This window comes from Eptesicus fuscus, chromosome 14 (assembly GCF_027574615.1).
Source record: "Eptesicus fuscus isolate TK198812 chromosome 14, DD_ASM_mEF_20220401, whole genome shotgun sequence".
Taxonomy (NCBI): domain Eukaryota; kingdom Metazoa; phylum Chordata; class Mammalia; order Chiroptera; family Vespertilionidae; genus Eptesicus; species Eptesicus fuscus.
In genome coordinates this window covers 14,382,120-14,403,899 of record NC_072486.1, presented here as the reverse complement: position 1 = coordinate 14,403,899, position 21,780 = coordinate 14,382,120, and the positions used below count along the sequence as shown (strand labels likewise).

At 36.0% G+C, this 21,780-nt stretch overlaps 1 protein-coding gene across 1 annotated transcript in view; it reads left to right on the top strand.

The window, feature by feature from the left end:
* Positions 1-20,364, top strand: part of SP4 (Sp4 transcription factor) — a 56,724-nt gene extending 36,360 nt beyond the window's left edge. The window contains exons 4-6 of the mRNA XM_008148252.3: positions 916-1,144; positions 8,030-8,229; positions 16,883-20,364. Coding sequence (XP_008146474.1) covers positions 916-1,144; positions 8,030-8,229; positions 16,883-17,130 — 677 coding nt within the window. The 3' untranslated portion in view covers positions 17,131-20,364. The remainder of the gene's footprint in view (positions 1-915; positions 1,145-8,029; positions 8,230-16,882) is intronic.
* The last annotated feature ends 1,416 nt before the right edge of the window (positions 20,365-21,780 follow it).

The following is a 21,780-nucleotide window of genomic DNA, read 5'->3' as shown; positions in this document are numbered from 1 at the left end:
TCAACTCTCTGAGGTGGAAGCATTCCTTTATAAATAGGTGTTTTCTTCCATTTATACACTTCCATTTATATTCCCACACCTGATGGGGAGAAAGTAGACTGTGTTGAAAGAAAGGAAAATTATAAAGCATACTCACGTACACATAAGGATCAATTTAAGCCATGTAAATAGCTATTTTTTCCAAAGTATGTATTATTTATGTTTTTCCCTAAGTGAAGAAGCCAAGTTGGTATATGTGCTAACCTGAGAGGTGAAGTCTAAGCTATAGAAAATGAGTGAACAAAGTCAATGTCCTAAAAGTCTGTGTTATGATTATAGTAACAGTATGTAGTAAACATAGGTGTTTTTGCATTTAAAAAAAACTATTTAGCTCAATGTGCATAATTTAAAAATACTTCAATAAAGAGATATTTGCTTAATTTGAAGTATTTAGGAATGAGAAAATGTCTATAAAACTTGATCTTTTTAGTTACTTTTCATTCATTTTCTTGGAGTGAATGAGATATGTTGCTTACTGTGGAAATGGTAATAATAATGCTTTGTATTTATATAGCATCTTTCATCTGAGGATCTCAAAGTGCTTTTCAAATAATGTCTCATGAATCCTCACAGCACTTCAGTGAGGTAGGTAGGTGGCAAGTATTATTATCTTCATTTTACAGATGGAGAAATTAAGCCACAAGAGGGTTAGATGATTTATGTATATAGTCCCACCAACTGGCTATAGGGGCAGCCTAAAGTAAAAATATTCTATTTTAGGAGCATTGGCATAGTATAAACCATTAACCCCTTTGCTGTTTGTACTTTACATACCTATTAGAAAAAATATGGTAGTTTTATAATGTTTACATTGAAATTATTGTTTTCCTTTCTCGAGTAGAAAACATAATACTTTCTTTTCCTCCCCATTTTTAGGTCAGCAGCAAGGACAAGATGGTGTAAAAGTCCAACAAGCTACAATAGCTCCTGTAACTGTAGCAGTTGGAGGAATTGCTAATGCAACGATAGGTGCTGTTAGTCCTGACCAACTCACACAAGTGCATTTGCAGCAAGGCCAGCAAGCTTCTGATCAAGAGATACAGCCTGGCAAGAGGCTTCGAAGAGTTGCCTGTTCCTGTCCAAATTGTAGGGAAGGAGAAGGAAGGTAAATGCTCTGTTACCCACTCTGCCTCTCTGGCAGGCATAAAATAGCTAAAGCCATGCCATTGGTTGGGTACTTTGATCATTAGAACCTATAGCACAGTGTTGAATAGAAATGGAGAAAGTGGACATCATTGTTTTGTTCCTGATGTGAGGGGGAAAGGATCAGTCTTTTGCCATTAAATATAATATTAGCTCTGAATTTTTCATATGTGTCTTTAAGTTAAGAAAGCATGCTCTGTTCCTACTATATTCAGTGGTGTGTTTTTTTAATCTTGAAAGGGTGTTGGATTTTGTCCATTGCTTTTCTGTATCTGTTGAGCTGATCATGTAGTTTTTGTCTTTTATTCTATCAATATGATATATTATAAGTAATTGTTGGATGTTAAAGTACTTTTACATTCATAAGATTAAATCCAACTTGCTCATGTTTTATAATTATTTTTATTATGTTACTGGATTTGGTTTGCTAGTGTTTTGTTGAAGATTTTTGCATCTATGTTCATGAGAGTTATTGGTCTGTAGGTCTGTAGTTTTCTTATAATGAATGTTTTTGCTTTCATAGAATGAGTTGCTAAGTGTTCCTTCATCTCCAGTTTTATTTTTGAAGGAGTTTGTTGAAGAATTGGTGGTAATTCTCTTAAGTGTTTTGTAAAATTCACTAGTGAAACTGTCTGGTCCTGGGCGCTTTTTATGGGTACTTTTTTTTTTTTTCACTTCTAATTCAGTCTTTTTATTTGGTATATGTGTGTTTTCTCATTGATTATTTGAGTCAGTTTTGGTACTTTGTGTCTTTCTAGGAATTTGTCCACCTCATCTGTTATTTAAGCAATTAGCATATAATTGTTCTCATTTTATGAACATATAATTGAAAATAGAGGTTGAAATCTCCAACCATTGTTGAATTGTTTATTTCTCAATTTCTGTTAGTTTTTACTTCATCTCTTTTGGTACACTCTTGTTACTCTCTGGTTTAAGTGCATGTATGTTTATAATTGTTATATCTTTTTGATAGATTGACCCATTTATCTTTAACAAATCTTCCTTTTTTATTTTAAAGTTTATATTGTCTGACGTTAGTATTGTCATTCCAGCTTTCTTGGGTTTTTGTTGGCATATCTATTTCCATCGTTCTACTTTCGATCTTTGTATCTTTGAATGTAAAGTGTGTCACCTGTAGACAGCAAGCATATAGTTTTCTTTTTTTTTTAATCCAATCTGACAAAAATCTGCCTTTTGATTGGATTGTATAATACATTCACATTTGATGTTACTGACATAGTTGAATTGACTGCCATTTTACTTTTTGTTTTCCATATATCTTGCCTTGTTTTGTTCCTCTATTTCTCCTTTACTTCTTTTGCATTAAGTGAATATAATATAGCATTTTAACTTGTAATTTTGTACTTTAATTTCATTAATGATTTTTTTCATTATATTATTTTTGAGTTACTTTTTTAATGGCTGTTCTAGGTTTTACCATAGATATCATAATCAGTTTAACATTTATAGTAACTTAATTCCAGTGAGTTATATACAAAAGTTACCCCTATATAAGTCTATTCTTTTGCTTCTTTTTGTGGTATTATTCTTACACATAGTATAAATGCTACAAACTCAACAATACATTGTTATAATTATTACTTTATATAACTTTACTTCATTTAAAGAAGTGGAGAGAAGGCAAGCAAGTATGTATAGCTTTTGCTATGTTAACTGTATCACTTCTAATTTGCTGTATTTGTTTCCATCTGGGGTCATTTCCTTAGCCCAGTACAGCTTTGCTCTCATCCACCTCCTTTGTGCTTTCTTTTCTTTCTTTCTTTCTTTCTTTTTTTTTTTTTTTGCAAATATATTACAGATTTTGCATTTCTGTAATGTTGTAGGTTTGATAATACATTTTATACATATTATTTATAAAATTGCTTTTTAAATTAGGTAAGAAGAAATATGCAGTTATATTGTCCTCTATAATTACATAATTACCATTGCTGGTGCTCTTTTCTTTGTGTGCAATAGAATTACTTTTTGGGTCATTTGCTTTCAGCTTGAACAACTTTCTTTAGTATTTTTTGCACAGCAGGTCTGCTAGCTTGCAAATTCTGTCAGTTTTTGTTTATCTGGGAATATCTTTATTTCACCTTTATTTTTGAAAGATAGCTTTGCTGGATATAAGATTCTTGTTTGAGTTTTCTTTGAGCACTCTGAATATGTTTTCCTACTGCTATCTAAACTTGTTTCTGTTGAGAAATCAGCCTTTAATCTTAGTGGGGTCCCCTTGTAAATGATAAGTCATTTTTCTGTTGCTGCTTTCAAGATTTTTGTCCTTATAGTTGGGTTTCAAGATTTCGGTATAAAGTATCTATTTGTGGATCTCTGCATTTATCGTACTTAGAGTTTGTTGAGCTTCCTGCATATGTAGATTAATGTTTTTCAATAACTTTTCAGCCATTATTTCTTAGAATATTTTTTCTACTCTACTCTCTCCTCTCCCCACCCCCGCCCCCTTCCATCCTCCCTGTCCACCCCCTGTTCTGCCCACCACTACTGTATGTTGGTGTCCCACATTTCTGTGACACTGTTAATTTTTCTTTGTTCTTTTTCTTGTCTGTTTTTGGATTGCATAATTTCTATTGATCTATGTTCTACTTCTCAATTTTCTTCCTTCTCTTAAGTATCTCTAGCGAATTTTTCATTTCAGTTGTAATTTTCGTCTCTAGAATTTCTAATTGATTTTTCTTGAATCATTTCTGTTTATCAGTGTTCTCTATTTGATGTGACATTGTCATTATGCTTCTTCTTTAACCCTTTGCACTCGCTTGCTTTTTTCTCGATTCCTTTATTCTACTCGGGATTTAATTTTTTAAATACCCCAGATTTTACAAAGCGCGGAGGTAGAATAAAAAAATGGAGTTTCTTTTCATACAAACTTATTTATTTGGATTTTTTTATATTTCAAATTATTGATACATTCAAAGAGTAATTTTAATCTCTATAATTTTTCATGGTGTGATATTTTTTGAAACATTCACCCACATGAAGACCTGGTTTACATTCACATGTTTCGCAAATATAAATCATCTCTCTTCTTCCTCCTTTGATTTTTCTGTTAGAACAAACAACACAATCTTTGTGTTTTTTGTTAGGGTGAGGTGTGATTATATGGAGCTTTCCATCTAAACGTTGCTCTAAGTTAGTGGATAATAATGTACTCCTGGAAGTTAGTGTACCATCTCTGAATTCTCCAACAAGATCATGTACTACTTTCCTAATAAATTTCACATACGTTATCGGTTTTTCATTTTTTCTTTTTTGGCATTCTTTGTACAATATATAGGAATTTACAACACTGACCTCAAGCCCCCAGGAAAACAATTTACGCCACCATTTTAGAGTCTTCCTCATAAAACAGTATGTGCCTGTGTAGAGATCAGCTATATCAACACCCCCCATAAACTTTGTATAGTTGGTCACGACCTTGGGTTTGAGAACTATTTCCTTCCCACCACCACGCACTCTCCTTTCCACAGACTCAGTCTCTGAAGTGTCCCATGTACTGAGCATTGTGACTATCCTCTTGTCTTCCCACACAAGAAGCATTACATTTTCATCCCTGAAAGCCACTATCTCTCCTTTCCTTAGCTTTGGATGTTTGATAACAGGTGGATTATCTTTCCTATTGGGCATTATTGTCCCTGTCAAGTGTGTTTTTTCCTTGAACAATTCCTTTGCAAGAGTGACACTAGTGTAATACCTGTCAGTGAAGAAATTATAACCTTGAGAACCAGGTACTGAGTTCTTCAATCTTTCATGAAGCTCTAAAACTATTCTGCTAGTAAAAGGGAGATCAGGTCTCACCAACGTTTCAGATGTTATTCCTCCATAATAAGGGACAAATGAATGTACGTAACCACATTTTGAATCTGAGAGGACATATAAACGAATACCCCATTTTGTTGGCTTTTTAGGATTATATGTGATGAAGTGTATCTTTCCCTTGAAACCAACAACAGCCTCATCAACAGCAATCTCTCTTCCAGGACAGAATCTCTCCCTAAATTTCATTTCAAAGTATGACAAGAAGCAGTTTACCTTCTTGGTTCTTGTTCTCAAATCTTTACTTGACTTTTGGTCGTTTTTCAAGTGTAACATCCAAAATATTTGCAAGAACCTTTCTCTTTTGAAAACAGATCGAAAAAAATGGTATATGAGACTCAAAATCCATGGACCAATAACTCTGCAAGTTGGGGTGATTCAATACACCCATATTTAGTATTACACCAAAAAAAGCCTTCATTTCCTCTATCGTCACATCTTTCCAATTATTCCAAGTGGATCGCTGGGATAGTTCTTTCTGGCTAATTTCATGCCTAGCACACTCATTTGTCTCATCCGTTATATTTTTTATCAACGTCTCATTAAAAAACAACTGAAAAAGTCTATTGGTGTGGCACATCCAGAAGGAACTTGAGGTCCAACATGTAACTGACCAGTGGAGAAAGGGATTCTGCTAGGCTCTTTGTCATTCACAGATGTAGATGTCCACTTTTCTTTTTCCTGTTTTCCCCTAGAAACGTAACTTTCATTGGGTCTTATACCCGATTTCTCAATGATATCACCTATATCTCCATCACTCTCACTTGAATAAACAATTGTGCGTCTTTGTTTTGCCTTTATGAATTCAATGTCACTGTCACTGTCAGTACTTTCATCCAGATCTTTGGGCAAAGCAAGGGACTTTTTCCTTTCTGTAGTTCCACTAGGACCAGCGATTTGTTCATCATCTCCACTTGCATCCTCGGAGAACTCATTTTCGTCACTATTACATTTTTCACTTTTTTCTTTGTTTTCGAAGTAAAATACATCATCGCTGCTTTCTATGTCTTTAGAAAACTTATCCATCCTGAGGAGGGGAAATTCATTCAGAACGTGAGACTGCTAGGGGGCAAACCAATCATCCAACTAAACCCTGTGTCATGACAACATCTGTGATATGCTAATAGAAACCTAAACAAACCTAGGAGACGAAAAGATAAGGAAGGTTCTTTACCAAGGGAAGATGATGCAAGCTTAAAAAGGCATGATGCAAGGACTCATGCCTTGGACCATCCTACTCAAGATTGCTGCCTATGCAAAAGATAAGCTTAGGTGGTGGTATCAGTTGAGATGGCATTTACATTTTACTTGTCCTTTCATGCTAATGAAAACAAGAAAAGATACTGGAAAAATAGACAAAAATTCCCCTTCCCCCCACGGTGAAACTACGTGTCGAGTGTGGCTCGACATACGCGCTGCTACCGATGCTAACCGTGTCAAGTCACACTCAACATCCGAGTGCAGAAGGTTAATCATGGTGTCCTTTGGTTCTTTCAACATATTTATAATTGCTACTTTGAAGTTTCATTAAATCTGATTGCTTTTCACAGGAAGTTTCTCTTCCCTATTTTTTTGTTTCTGGTATGTGGGTCATACTTTCTTATTTTGTGTTTTTTATTTTTGGCATATCTCAATTTTTTGTTGGAAACTAGATAGTTTAGGTCAGTGATCGGCAAACTCATTAGTCAGCAGAGCCAAATATCAACAGTACAACGATTGAAATTTCTTTTGAGAGCCAAACTTTTTAAACTTAAACTTCTTCTAACGCCATTTCTTCAAAATAGACTCGCCCAGGCCGTGCTATTTTGTGGAAGAGCCACACTCAAGGGGCCAAAGAGCCACATGTGGCTCTCGACCCGCAGTTTGCCGACCACCGGTTTAGGTAATATATTGTAGCAACTCTTACTGTCCCTGCCCTCCGCCTCCCCCCAACTTGTTATTGTTGTTTGCTTATTTATTTAGGGACTGGCTGGATTCTTTTAGAGCAGTCGCCAACCTTTCGGACCTCACTGGTTGGGGACCACTGTTTTAGAGACCCTCCTCAGTGGATGCAGACTTGAGTACTGTATTCTGATGGTGACTCTGGGATGACAGTAGTTTTGGCAGGGATCTTTTGATTGTCTCTTTCCCCTGACCACACCCAGCTATTAAGTTCAACTAATTGCCAGTTGATTGCTCTGTTGTATTCAACAATGCCCTGGAGCATATATTTCTCCACAGTCTGATCCAATCAAATTCCTTTAAGTGCTAGGTCACTCACTAGGTCTGTGTTTGAGATTTATTCTGACTCTGGAGGGCTCCTCCCAGCTGTCTTTTTTCTGGCTTCTGTCTAACAACCTAAGCCAGCCTACAGTTTATCCTAGTTCTCCAATGAATCTATTAATTAGTCTGTTCCCAGTTGCCTTTTGCAGTAATCTTCCATTGCCTTTAAGAACTCCTCGAGACCAAACTTCTCCACACTCTGCTGCAAATGAAGTCAGTTTGGGGCAGGGGTGGTGGGTATTTGGAGCTCTCTTTTTATGGTATGCTTTCCCTCTGGCCAAAATCTTTGTGTCATAGTGGGGGTTGAGACAGTGAGTGGCACCTTTCTCTCAGTGGCATCCTTGCTCTAGGAGCTGAGTGCTTGTTGGCAGGGGGGCATCAGTAACATCAGGTTTTCTTGGCTTGCCTCTCATAGCTTGGGACCTCTGATTTATGAACTACAGGTGAGTTGAGTCAAGGCGATCTAAACCCCAATGTTTTCATCTTGTCCTATCCAAGGCAATCTCAGGAGTTGGGATTGGGTGGAAGAAGAAGGGAGCTCCCTGGGGGATTGAGCCTGCAACCGAGTTACATGCCCTTGATCAGAATTGACCCTGGGACCCTTCAGTCCACAAGCTGATGCTCTATCCACTGAGCCAAACAGGATAGAGCAGAAAAGCATCATTTAATTACTTTGATTCCCTTTTACTTTTCCATAATTATAAGCTTGGTGTTTGGGAGTGTAATTATGTTTGGTTTTTGTTTCTGTTAGAGGCAGTAATGAACCGGGAAAAAAGAAACAGCACATCTGTCATATTGAAGGATGTGGAAAAGTTTATGGCAAAACATCTCACTTACGAGCACATCTTCGCTGGCATACTGGAGAAAGGCCTTTTGTGTGCAACTGGATGTTTTGTGGTAAAAGATTCACAAGGAGTGATGAGCTTCAGAGACATAGAAGAACCCATACAGGTTAGTTGGTTTCTTTTTGGACTTGTATTTTCTACTTATTTTTTCAGTGCTTTACATGAAAATTTTAATGATAATTAGCTATCATATTGGAAATAATGGACATTAAATAGAATTCACTTCAACAGTTATATGGGAGATGTTCAAAATTTTTTAACTCACATTTTATTCTACCTTTCATCAACTTCATCAGCATGATTACATGATCTGGAATTTATTTCATTTGCTTATATTTTATTTTAGCAAGATGAATTCCAATTTTTTGTGGCTTTTTTTTGTTTGTTTTTTCGGTATCTAAGTGGATGAAAACAGAGTTGAATTAAGATTATTGGTGATTTTTTTAGTTTTTGTTTTCTTACCATTCAGAAAATTGACTCAATTATCCAGAATAATAGCTCCATCTTTAGTTATTTTCTTAGTGGTTGCCTGCCTTGGGGATTATAATTTACACTTTATAACAATCTAGTTTGGATTAATACCAATTTTATTTAAATAGTATACACAAATTTTTTTCTTATATAGCTCTGCCTTTCCATCTGCTGTTACTTTCACCAGTTACATCTTTGTACATTGTGTACCCATCAACACAGGTTTATAATGATTGCTTTGTACAATTGTGTTTTAAACCAGATAGGAGACCAAATGAGTTATAAATCAGAAATTCATTTATACTGACTTTCATGTTTAACTATAGACTACCTTACTTGGTGTTCTTTATTTCTTCATATGGATTTAAGTGACCATCACCTTTTTGTTTTAGCTTGAAGGATTCTTTTTGGTATTTCTTATAGATGCAGTCTGCTGTGGAAAATGTTTTTGTTTTTATTAAACTGGGAATATCTTAATTTCTTATTTCTGAAAGATAACTTTTTGCTGTACATAGAATTCTTAGTTGACAGGTTTTTTTTCAATCTCTTTGAATATATAATCCCACTGGTTTCTGGCTTCCATGATCTATGATGAAAAATCATCACTTATTCTTATCCATAATCCCTTGTAGATCATGTCACTTCTCTAGAGAATCTCTCTAGATTCTCTCTTTGTGTTTTACTTTAAACATTTTTATTATTATGTGTCTCACTGTGAATCTCTTTTCATTTAATCTACTTGGAGTTGATTGAACTTCTTGGATGTGTAGGTTAGTGTTTTTCGTCAAATTTCAGAAGTTTTTAACTATCATTTCTTCAAATACTCTTTCTTTAAATACCTGAGACCAATAAATATTTTCGTTGTTGTGGGGCTCTGTGTGAATGTTGGGGCACCATTCAGCACTCAACCAGACAGTTGACAACTCTGCCTTAGCGTTCACTTTCTGCTTATGCCAGTGGTTCTCAACCTTTCTAATGCCGCGACCCTTTAATACAGTTCCTCATGTTGTGGTGACTCCCAACCATAAAGGTTGAGAACCGCTCGCAGGGTCGCCTAAGACCATTGGAAAACACAGATATTTACATTACGATTCATTAACAGTAGCAAAATTACAGTTATGAAGTAGCAACGAAAATAATTTTATGGTTGGGGGTCACCACAACATGAGGAACTGTATTAAAGGGTCGCGGCATTAGAAAGGTTGAGAACCACTGGCTTATGCAGAGCCTCAAAGGTTAGGCACAGGTGAGAGTTTGGCATTTTTGGGCCTATACTGCTCTAAGCATGTATGTAGCCTTCTAGATTCCAGGGAGTATGTCAGAACTTTTCAATACTCCTATGAGTACCTTATCTCCAAGCGTTTGCTTTTAAGCTTGTTGTTTAGTTTATTTATTGCGTGTCCTAAATATTATTCATGGCCTCTGTCATCATGAAGTTAAAACATTTGCCTGTAACTGGTTTAAACAAACACATGCCTGTCTCTACTCTGAATAAGACTTTTCACATTGGGCTACCTCCAAGTAAGTTAAATGCAAGTCTTTTACATGGGGTCTTCCAAAGAACCACCAGACAGATCAAATAATGATCATTCTTTGGGAATGAGAATTTGAAGGAGCTATGTTCTGTTCTGTCCCTGGTGGCTACCAGGCTGCTGGGGAGTAGAAAATAGAGTTAAGCAAATTAAAACACCACAAAGCTTTCTGTTCTAGTCAAGAAAGATTCAGCCATTTTTCTTTAAAAAACACTCCCTGAGTTATTGCAAACCTTATTTATTTTCCAGAGTCAGAAAGGGTTGGTTTTGATAGTTTTGTTTAGTTTTCTGATTCATAGAGGAGTGAATTTTTGGAGATCACCATCTTTATTGGCATTACCTCTTTCATGCCTTTGGATTTTGTTTTCCCTCTTTATTTCTGAAGAATTATATAGATTAGAAAGAGTTGTTAAGTTCTGTTTATGTCATATTGAATGATGCTGCCTATGGCATATTTAGGAGATGTCAGGTTCACAATTGAGAAGTCTGGATCTTGATTTGGTCATCTACTTATAGATGATAGTTAATAGTTAAAACTATTAGCTTTTAACTATCATCTATAGATAAGATAGCTTTTTTAAAAAGATATTTATAATGAAACTAGCGTCCCCATTGCAGGAAAAATCCTGCAATAGGATTTCCTGCTGCACTCTACCCCGCCTCCGTTCCTCCTTTGTCGCCCGCCCCGCCTTCTCCTCCAGCCCGCCTGCGTTTCCCTTCGCCCCCGGCCCTGACTTCGCTCCTCCCTTCTCCTCCCCCCCCCCCGCTTGCTTGCTTCCTCGAAGCTTTACTCCCTTCTGCAGCTCTTGGCTTCTTTTGACGCTGTCTTGATATGCAAATTAGCAGCCATCTTTGTTGGGGTAATTTGCATACTCGTCCTGATTGGTTGGTGGGCGTGGCTTGCCCAGTGGGCGTGGCTTAGGTGTAGCGAAGGTGCGGTCAATTTGCATATTTGTCTATTATTAGATTAGATGACAAAAGGGCTTCTATATTTGGCTAGGTCATTGCTGAAGGAGGAAATAAAAAAATTACTCATTATGCAAATTAATGTTCCTATAAATTCATGGACTTATATTTCAACCAGTCTCTCAGAACAGTCTATTAATCTTATTCTTTTTTGTCAGCTTTAGTAATTACCTAAAACTTCTTAAGTCTTATTTCCTTTGTAACTTCCTCTCAGCCTCACCTTACTCTTAGTCACTTACTTCAAGAAAATTTAAGCCACATTACTTCACTCAAATGATCATCCCTTCCCCTTTTAATTTACTTTTACCCACAGGTAATAATAGAGTAGAGTGTACTCATGAGAAGATTAGTTTAGATATTCTAGGCTGGGTAAGTAAGAGTATTCAGTAGGGGCTGGTGGGTTGAGGATATTGGAGGGGAGGGTTGGAGGAATCCAGGGACTTCAAGTCTCTTAGTTTGAATAATGGTTTCTTAGAACAAATAAAAAAATGATTTCTGTAAAAGTCCTAACCCTGGTATCTGAATGTGGCTTTATTTGGAAAGATGAAGTGATACTATGCCTAGATTTTAGGACCTAATGGGCCTTCAAGCCAATGACTGATGACCATATAAAAAGGGGAGAAGACACAGAGATACAGGGAAAGGCTGTGTGAAGACAGAGGCAGTTTGGAGAGATGCAGCTTCAAGTCAATGAATGGAGAGATGCAGCTTCAAACCAATGAGTGCCAAGGATTGCCAGATGTTACCAGAAGGCTAGGATAAGGCAAGCAAAGGATGCTTCTCTAGAGCCTCTGGTGGGAACACTGCCCTACTGATACCTTGACTTTGGACATCTACCTCCAAAAGAGAGAACTCTGAGAGAATAAAAATCTATTGTTTTAAGCCACCCAGTTTGTGGTATTTTCTTACAGAAGCCCCGGGAAACTAATACAGTTCCCTAGTTTGCCCCTGAAATTAATTTTAATATATAAATATGGAAGTATGTTATTAAAGGACAAATTTAGAAATAACATTAATAATTCATAAAATGTTTTATACATTGTATTTGCTTAGGTTTGAGGGTAACATTTTAAAAACCAGGTTATAGGCAGAACTGTGACAGCTATAATTGGCTCTTAATGGTTAACTTCCAGTGAATAAGGCTTAAAAGATCTGATTTATTTCATTCATCCCTCAAATCTACAATTCCATTAGAAAACAAAGCAAATATTTTCTGAGAAACATTACTGTTAAGAATATCATGTTAAGAAGTCATCTAATGTTTCTAAATATGAATTTTCTACTTAAATTATCTTAAAAGACTCTACTATATTTTAATGATCATGTAATACAGCATGGCATTCTCTTAGTAATCTAGGCAAAGAAACAAATGAAAGTCAGTTTATTAAACCAAAATTGTTAGGATTATGTTTTTGAGATTTTCTTAGAGAAGCATTTTTCAACCCTTTTCATCTCACGGCACAGATAAACTAATTACTAAAATTATGCAGTACACCAAAAAATATATTTTCTGCCAATCTGACATAAAAAAAAGTATAATTTGGATTTTTTCATGCTGGATGGCTACTGTGTTGGCTGTTGTCTTTTTAAAAAACAACACAACAACCTAAGGAAAAAGAGATCAGTGCCCCTGACTAAATAGTGTGCCATGAAATACAAGTTGCAAACCGCCGTCTTAGAGAAACAAAATTTTGAATTTGTCCCTGACATGCTTTGTGTTTTTGTAATGAAGATATTTCACAGATCTTGAACTAAATGTCAGCTAAAATTTAATTTTTTCAAGTTATATTTTATATAACTTACTAGTTATATTTTATATAACTCAGTTTTCTGTTGTTGCCATGACAAAATATTGCAAATTTAATAGCCTAAAACTACACACATTTATTGTATCAGTGTTTTTATGTCTGAAGTTCGAGTAAGTTCTGCCTGTGTCTGTTTAGCTAGCATCTCACAAAGTCAAAATCAAGGTGTCAGCTGGGATGTGTTCCTTAAAGAAGGCTCAGGGGAAGAATTTGTTTCCAAAATTATTCATACTGTCAGGCAAATTCAGCTTTTGTTGTTGTAGGATGGGGGTCCCTGTTTCCTTGCTGGCTGTCAGCGGGGGGCTGGTGGGTTTGCTCTGGAGGCTGCTAACATTTCTTCTTATATACTTTTCTTTTTATATATATATATTTTTATATATATATATATATATTTATTGATTTTTTACAGAGAGGAAGGGAGAGGGATAGAGAGTTAGAAACATCGATGAGAGAGAAACATCGATGAGCTGCCTCCTGCACACTCCCTACTGGGTATGTGCCCACAACCAAGGTACATGCCCTTGACTAGAATCGAACCTGGGACCCTTCAGTCCACAGGCCGACGCTCTATCCAGAGCCAAACCGTTTAGGGCCCTTCTTATACTTTTCATATGCCCCCCCCCCCCCCCCACCACCAATAGCAGGTCCAGTCCCTCTCAGCTCCTAATCTGTCTGATTTCTCCTGCTACATTGACTCCAGCTAAAGAAAGGTCTCTCGGCTTTTTAAGAGCCATGTGATTAGAATGGGCCCACTTAGGTATTTGAGAATAATCTTCCCCTGTTAACCTCTGTAACTTTAGTTGCCGTATAATAAAATATGCTCACAAGTTCTAGGAATTAGGGTATGAACATATTTAGGGGGCCATTCTGCCTAAGTAAACTAATATCAATAGTTTTGATAAGTAATTACATTAATTACCAAAAATAATAACCTACTAAGAATAATTATTAAATAATTTAAAAGATATTGCAATATGTGTAATTAGTACAAGAACTCTGTACCTCCTTAAGATGTTTGCTAAGGGTAGGAAATTTAGAAATTGTCTGACACTATAGAGAAAACACTTCTGTGGAAAAAGATAAACAAAAATGTCATTTCTTTAATGGTAGTTTAATTGTACAACATAATTTACTTATTTTGAGATTCTGGTCAAATTTCATTACTTGAAATTAATTGAACACCCACATCACTTAGGAATAGACAGCCCTGAAAGTCCCCACACAAACCATGTCACCATCATTTCCTATCTATCTTACAGTTTGCCATGGAGTAGGTGGGGATTTCTGTCTTAATTGAAGCTTAGCCATAGCTCCACATGGTTTCAAATGACTATCTCAAGGTCACGGAAGCTTCTTAAAGTCAGAGATTTTCACTTGTTCATTTTTGTATCATCAGTGCCTGGCACAACGCAAGTGTTCTACAAATATTCGTTGAAAATGACTGAGTTCATAAGCATCACAGCTAACAAATATTTATTAAACAGCCACTGTGTTGATTGATCACCCAGTTGATTTAGTGCATACTGAATGATATCATGCCATCTGATTTTTCTAATATGCTTGGCCATTGTTGCTATAAAAGAACAGCAGTCTCTAGTTGCACTCTGGTCATGTAGCATAGAAAACTTAAACTAGAAATTGGGTGCCTTGAATCCTGCTCTGATATTAATAAGTTGTGTGATTCCCATGAAAATTAATTTCTGGAGCCTTAACTTACAAATCAATAAAATGAAAATGTAAAACAATACCTTTAAGATTTATTTTCAGCTTTAAAATTTGTACACAGGATTTTTCTTTTAAAGCAAATGAGAAACTTGAAAGGTAGAGTTCAAAATTAATCCTAAAAGTAAATCCTCATTTACTTGTTTTTCATCCTTGCTTAGGTGTCAGCATTCGTCAGTGCAAGTGACTTTACCCTAAAGCTTAACCACTTTTATTTTTAATCTCTCTGAGAATTTTATATAAATCATTTATTTATCCTTATATTTAATTTTTCAAGACTGAAAGAGAAAGAAAAGTTCAATGAGATATTGCAAATGCAATTAAAAAAAACAAACAAACTCATAAAGAAGAGGGGGAAAATATCTGACATGGACAAAGTTGAACCTATGGACTTTCTATTGGTTATTCAAAACTAGGGCCAAGAAAAGGAGTCAGCTGAACTGAACTTTATTATCAAAGTTCCACTGTCAGACTGAGAAAACTTTCATTCCCTTATTTTTATATGTATGTGTGTGTGTGTGTATTTCAGAGAGAGGAAGGGAGAGGGAAAGATAGAAACATCAATGATGAAAGAGAATCATTGATTGGCTGCTTCCTGCACGCCCGCTACTGGGGATCAAGCCTGAAACCCAGGCATGTGCCCTTGACCGGAATCGAACCCCAGGACCCTTCAGTCAGCAGGCCAATGCTCTATCCACTGAGCCAAACCAGCTAGGGCCTTAAGTAACAATTTTAGAAGGAAGAACAGAAGATAGTAGTTGATCCATCATGAACAGTACAGTATACCAATTAATCAATTTTTTATGTGCCTCATCTATTATACACAAAATTGAAATAGGTTTTTTTCTTTTGGTAACATTTAGTTGTGTTTCTTATGTGTAGGGGAGAGGGGTTTTGTTAATCCTCACCTGAGGATATTTTTTCAATGATTTTTAGATAAGAGTGGAAGGAGAGAGAAACATTGATGTGAGAGAGACACATCAATTGGTTGCCTCCCTCATGTGCCCTGACTTGGGTTTGGGATTAAACCTGCAACCCAGGTAGGTGCCCTTGAGTGGGAATCAAACCCGTGACCTGAGGCTCTAACCACCGAGAACACTGGCCAGGGCAAGTTAATTTTTATTCCAGAATATAGATGTGGATAGTTCCAGTAGAACTGTCTTATATGTTAAAGAGAGCTTATTTAAGGATCACTTTGTGTACCAGAATCTGACAGTCTGATTCTTTGGAAACCTAAAAACTCTGTTAGTTTAAATTGAGTATTTGCCTAACTCATTTCTGCCTTTTGAGGAAACTCAATACACCATTAAATTATTAAGTGATTTTATTTGAAATAGTTCTAAGGTATTTTCATGCTTTTTGGCATTATAACCAAAACCCAGACAGTAGTTTTGTTTTTTTTGTGTGTGTTTTTTTTTTAATATATTTTATTGATTTCTTACAGAGAGGAAGAGAGAGGGATAGAGAGTTAGAAACATCGATGAGAGAGAAACATCGATCAGCCGCCTCCTGCACACCCCCACTGGGGATGTGCCCGCAACCAAGGTACATGCCCCTGACCGGAATCGAACCCGGGACCCTTGAGTCCGCAGGCTGACGCTCCATCCACTGAGCCAAACCGGTTTCGGCCAGACAGTAGTTTTTAAGGAAGATTAGACATGCCTTGAACATTATATATTATGATACCTGGAAGAGATTTTTGAGATCATCTGTTAGAAACCCTCTTGTTTCATAGATGGGGCAACTGAAGCCCAGAGGAGTTATTTTATTTGCTTCAGCTTTTTCTTCCAGTTCTTAGCAAAACTAGGACTTTAGCCGAAACTGGTTTGGCTCAGTGGATAGAGCGTCGGCCTGCGGACTGAAAGGTCCCAGGTTCGATTCCGGCCAGGGGCCATGTACCTTGGTTGCGGGCACATCCCTATGTTTCTCTGTCATCGATGTTTCTAACTCTCTATCCCTCTCTCTTTCTCTCTGTGGAAAATCAATAAAAATACAAAAGGCTGGAGAAAAAAGACCGTATGATACACGTGTAAAAAAAAAAAAACTAGGACTTTATCTTGTGTCTTTTATTCCCAGTCACATGCTGTTTCTTCTGTATTGTGTTGCATTGCTTGTTTGATCGTATTTTAAAATAAAAACAAAGTATTTTGCAACTAGTCAAAAGTTAAACACAAGTGTAGTGTGATCAGAATAGAAATTATTTAACATTATAATTGTATTTGAATAAAATGAATTACTATTTATTTGCTATTTTTCTGTTTAGGTGAAAAGAGATTTGAATGCCCAGAATGTTCTAAAAGGTTTATGCGGAGTGATCACCTCTCCAAACATGTCAAAACGCATCAGAATAAGAAAGGTGGTGGGACAGCTCTTGCCATTGTTACCTCGGGAGAACTGGACTCATCTGTTACAGAGGTGCTTGGCTCCCCAAGAATTGTCACAGTTGCAGCCATTTCTCAAGATTCAAACCCAGCAACTCCCAATGTTTCGGCCAACATGGAAGAATTCTGAAAAGCTATTTATAACAGAGACCTCTAGTGCTGCACTTAAGTTTACACACCTTTGAAAATCTGGAAATGGGCTGGTCAAGTGGATTACAGAGTAGGAAATCATGTTTTCATTCTTGGTTTCCTTAAGTATTCCAAGATTTGGGGTCAACATGTGAAGTGTTGAATTTTAAAAATACAAAAATCAAATGGATGTACTGGAAACAGCAAAGTATTTCCTCCACACTATAAGTTGTAGTTATTTGGAAATGTGTCACATATTGTTTAAACCGAATCTTCCCCTCTTTTAACATCATGTGTTAATATGTTTAGAAAGACAGACCTTAGTAGTTTGCAGGCTGGACCTTAATTGGATTTGTTTTCTTTGAAATACTTTCCAGTCACTAATAATTTATATGGATCCCCCCCCTTTTTTTTTCTCTAGCACAGAAAACAAAATAGTTAACTGACGGTAGGGACAATACTTTATTTTCTTAGTTTGATTTTTGGAAAATCAACTGAAAATAGTTTTGGCCGTCTTTTCTAAATGTTAGAAATTCTTCAACAGTTGAATTAGGGAAGTTCCAAAAAAGTAATCTGAGATGCATCTCAGATCTTTATTACCACTACATTATAGTAGTGTGTATGCAGACAATCAGTGAAGTTTAATTACTTTCTCCATTTGGAGATACAAGAGGAACTTAGAGCTTATCTATACGTTAAACTGTAGATTAAAACCTTAGGAAAATACTGGGGGTGACAAATGATTAAAACAAAATTCATAATTGCTTTAGAAAAAATGAGACAACAATATATAAGGTTTTGAAATTAGGATTGAATATATTCCTAACCCTGGGTTGTACCACAAAATTCATTTTAAATGTTTATATAGGAAATATTTGCATAGAGTATCAGTCAGTCTGTAGTTTCATATTCTGTAAATATGAGTTATGTTGACTGTGTGCAAAATTCTTTATGCTTTGACTTGGTAGCCAAAGAAAGAGTTATCAAAAAAATTTTTTTAAGTCCAGCAGAAAATTATCTCGTAACTACATTATAATTTCCGTTTTCCTCTCTACTAAAAATTTGCCAATCCTATTTTATATATACTACTGTGTTAGAAGGCTGATTAAGAATTTATAACACAGTAATGTTTTTATGTTATGTCAGTAACTGAATTGTCCCTAAAAAGGCAGCCTAACAAATATGTGACAGGTGTGATTTATGAAGCAAAAATTATTTTTTAAAAATTGGAACCATTTTTAGTTATGTAAGTGACTAAAGAAAAAATGTATTTTGTTGTTTATGCAAGGGTTTTATAGGAAAGATGGCCAAAAGTTTCATATGAAAAATATTTGGATTATATCAATAGCTTAAATATTAATAAGATATTTGCTATTTTAAAAATGTATTTACACAGAATCATAATGTAATTGGAATTGACCATTTGAAAACTAAAGTTTTTAACTGCTTGGTTTATTAACATCAGCTTAGGGACTGTTTGAATATAGGTACATGTTTTCTTGTGCATTCCCTATTATTTCAGGAAAAGTACTACTCATGCGAATTATCTTCCAAAATTGTGATATTTCTTGTATTTTTGATGAAGGAGAAATACTGTAATGATCACTGTTTACACTATGTACACTTTAGGCCAGCCCTTTGTAGCGTTATATAAAACTGAAGGTCTTTTGTGCTTTCAGTTTGTATAAAAAAGCTTTGAGATTAAAGGAAAAAATTTTACACTGTGGTTATAAATTTCAAGTTTCTTAAAGCTTTTGTAGACTTGTAACAAAGTCTTTAAATTTTAGTTGGATTTTGTAAATTGTTTTGTATATTTTATTTAATGTACTCTTAAACAGCTGATGTATCTGGCTTTAAAACATCAGAATCAGTTTGTTTCATTTGGTACAGAGGAGCATTTGGTAGTGTTAATTTTAATTTTATTATATAGGAGCTGAAACATCAAATATATATTTTATCATTATGCTACACAATCAGTGCTATAATTTTTTTTTATGCAAAGAAACTTTCTTAATGTTTGAATCATGTTTTCTCAGAGTGACACTTTTTGTTGATAATACCAAGTATGAGCTCTCTGCACCATTATTCCATGAACCAGTTTTAATGCATACCTATGTATGCTCTTCAGAAATGGAAGTTATTTTTTAATCAACAATGAGGCCTATTATAAATTTAACAAACTGAGTCTGGATAGCTTTATAGCATATAAAATATATTAATTTGTGTTAGCAGGTGCACATTTCACCACTGAAATTAGAAATATTTTGACAGGCTTTTCTGCATACCATTCTGAATCCACTTTTCTCTTATAAGAATCGTAAATTTCAGTGTCCTTTATTTGACTCAGTGGGATATAGCTGTTATAAGTAATAGGGCACAGATGTGCAGTAGAGTCTTGTTTAATGACATTTCACTGTTCATTCCCTTTGCCACTGTTATAATACTTTTCTTTATTGTAATTATCAGTGCAAAACTATGTATTTATCATGGTAGAACTCCAGTGTTAGAATAGTTTTTTCTTACGATATACTTTCTTTGGTTAGGTTTGTGTATGTGTTGCTGATTACATTAGAACTTGATGTTAAGTCATTATTTATCACACTCTCATGAGAGCAGTAATAAAAGTGTGTAATCTAGGAGAAAAAGTTAATTTGTCAAACTTAGATAAGCATGATGTTTAGGTCCTATTTTTCAATTTTATAACTGTTTTATTGCAACAATATTTGTATTTAAGTCTTCATTTTAATGCCTTGTGGTGGTTTTTTTTTTTTTATGCATGTCACTAAGTTGTCATCCCACATAAATTGATGTGCAGCATAGGGTATTAAATCTACATAATGATTTTAAAACAGAAATAGTTGATGGTAAAATGTAAATGTTTTGCAAAAATTCCTTATAAAAAGTTTTGTAGTAACATTTCACTTGTAAATTTTTTTTGTAAAAAAAACGAAAATGGAAAAAAAAAAAAAGATGACTTCAGAAAAAAATCCTGTTTCCCATATCCTAGGATTTAGACAATTATTCTGCCAGCAAAGCCTCTGGGGCTGTAATTGACATTTTTACAGTGCTGATTTGTATAAATTTTGTTTTTTGTGGATTTGGAAATAAAATCATGTACAAGTTGTTGCCTGCAATAACAATTGCAAGTAACCTATAAAAATTCCCGTGAGTTTAACATGTTTCTTCATTTAATAATGTATACTGTAAAGCAGCAATAAATTCTTTGAACTATCAACCTTCTTATCACAATGAACACTGGAAAGAAAATGCTTCTCACTAGAAAACGTATTGGCAACTCTTCATAATTCCTGATACTAAGATCTGGTCCCCATTTCTCTGAACAGACTGCCAGAGAGCACCCTTTCAGATTTCATGCTAATTTGTAACCATTGCTGTAGACATTTATGGAAATTAAAATGTGATTTAGGGACACTTGTTAACTTAAATACTTTTGAGCAATGAATGTTAGGAAATTGTACGAAGTGCTAAAAATGGAAACTAATCCTATATAATAAAGAGGTAATATGCAAATTGACCATCACTCCAACACAAGATGGCCACCCCATGTGGTCAAAGATGGCTGCCCCCATGTGGACACAAGATGGTCACCACAAGATGGCCAGCAGGAAAGGACAGTTGGGTGGGGGGGGGGCCAGGCCTGCAGGGGAGGGCAATTGGGGGGGACCAGGCCTGCAGGGAAGGGTAGTTGGGGGGGGTGGGGGACCATGCCTGCAGGGGAGGGCAGTTAGGAGCAAACAGGCTGGCAGGGAAGCAGTTAGGCATGGATCAGGCTGGCAGGGGAGTGGTTAGGGGGTGATCAGGCTGGCAGGCAGAAGCGGTTAGGACCAATCAGGCAGGCAGGCAGGCAGGCAAGTGGTTGGGAGCCAGCAGTCCTGGATTGTGAGAGGGATGTCCCAGATTGGAATACCCCCACCCCCACATGCACGAATTTCGTGCACCGGGCCTCTAGTTAAAACATAATTTAGGATCATCACACACTAAGAAGCAAGGTATGCCACAGATATGCTACAAAAATCTGTATGCAAAAGCTGTTGTCTTTTCCTCCTGGGAGGGTCCTGCAAATCTCATGAAGAACCTTACTGACATAACTGTTGTTATAACAGCTTCGGTGAAATCAGGCTTCCAAGCCCAGGCTAGATTAGATACAGCCAAGAGAGGGGTAGGGGATGTTGGGCAGCAGGGGAAGTACACTGATGGAAGACACCCAATTCATGAAATATCTAGTAATCAGTGGGGGCTGTATGGTGAATGGGTAGATTGCTTTGCACAGAAAACCCTAAGGTAAAGACATGGTATGTCACAACTTGGTGTAGTATGTGTTCATAGATGACTAAGAAACAGTTACGTGTATGGTACTCAGCCAGGAAGCAGTAAGTTTTTTAAAGATGTGTGAAAACTTAAAGTTGTATACCTGAAAAAAAAAGAACATTTGGAAGCATCGGGATGATCTTGTATAAAAGGGGGATAATGCAATTAGAAAGTTTTAACATTTTGTGGGTTTTTTTAAATATGTATTTTGATTTTAGAGAGTAAGGGGGAGAGAGAAACATCAATGATGAGAGAGAATCATTGATTGGCTGCCTCCTACATGCCCCACACCAGGGATGGAGCCCACAACTCAGGCATGTGC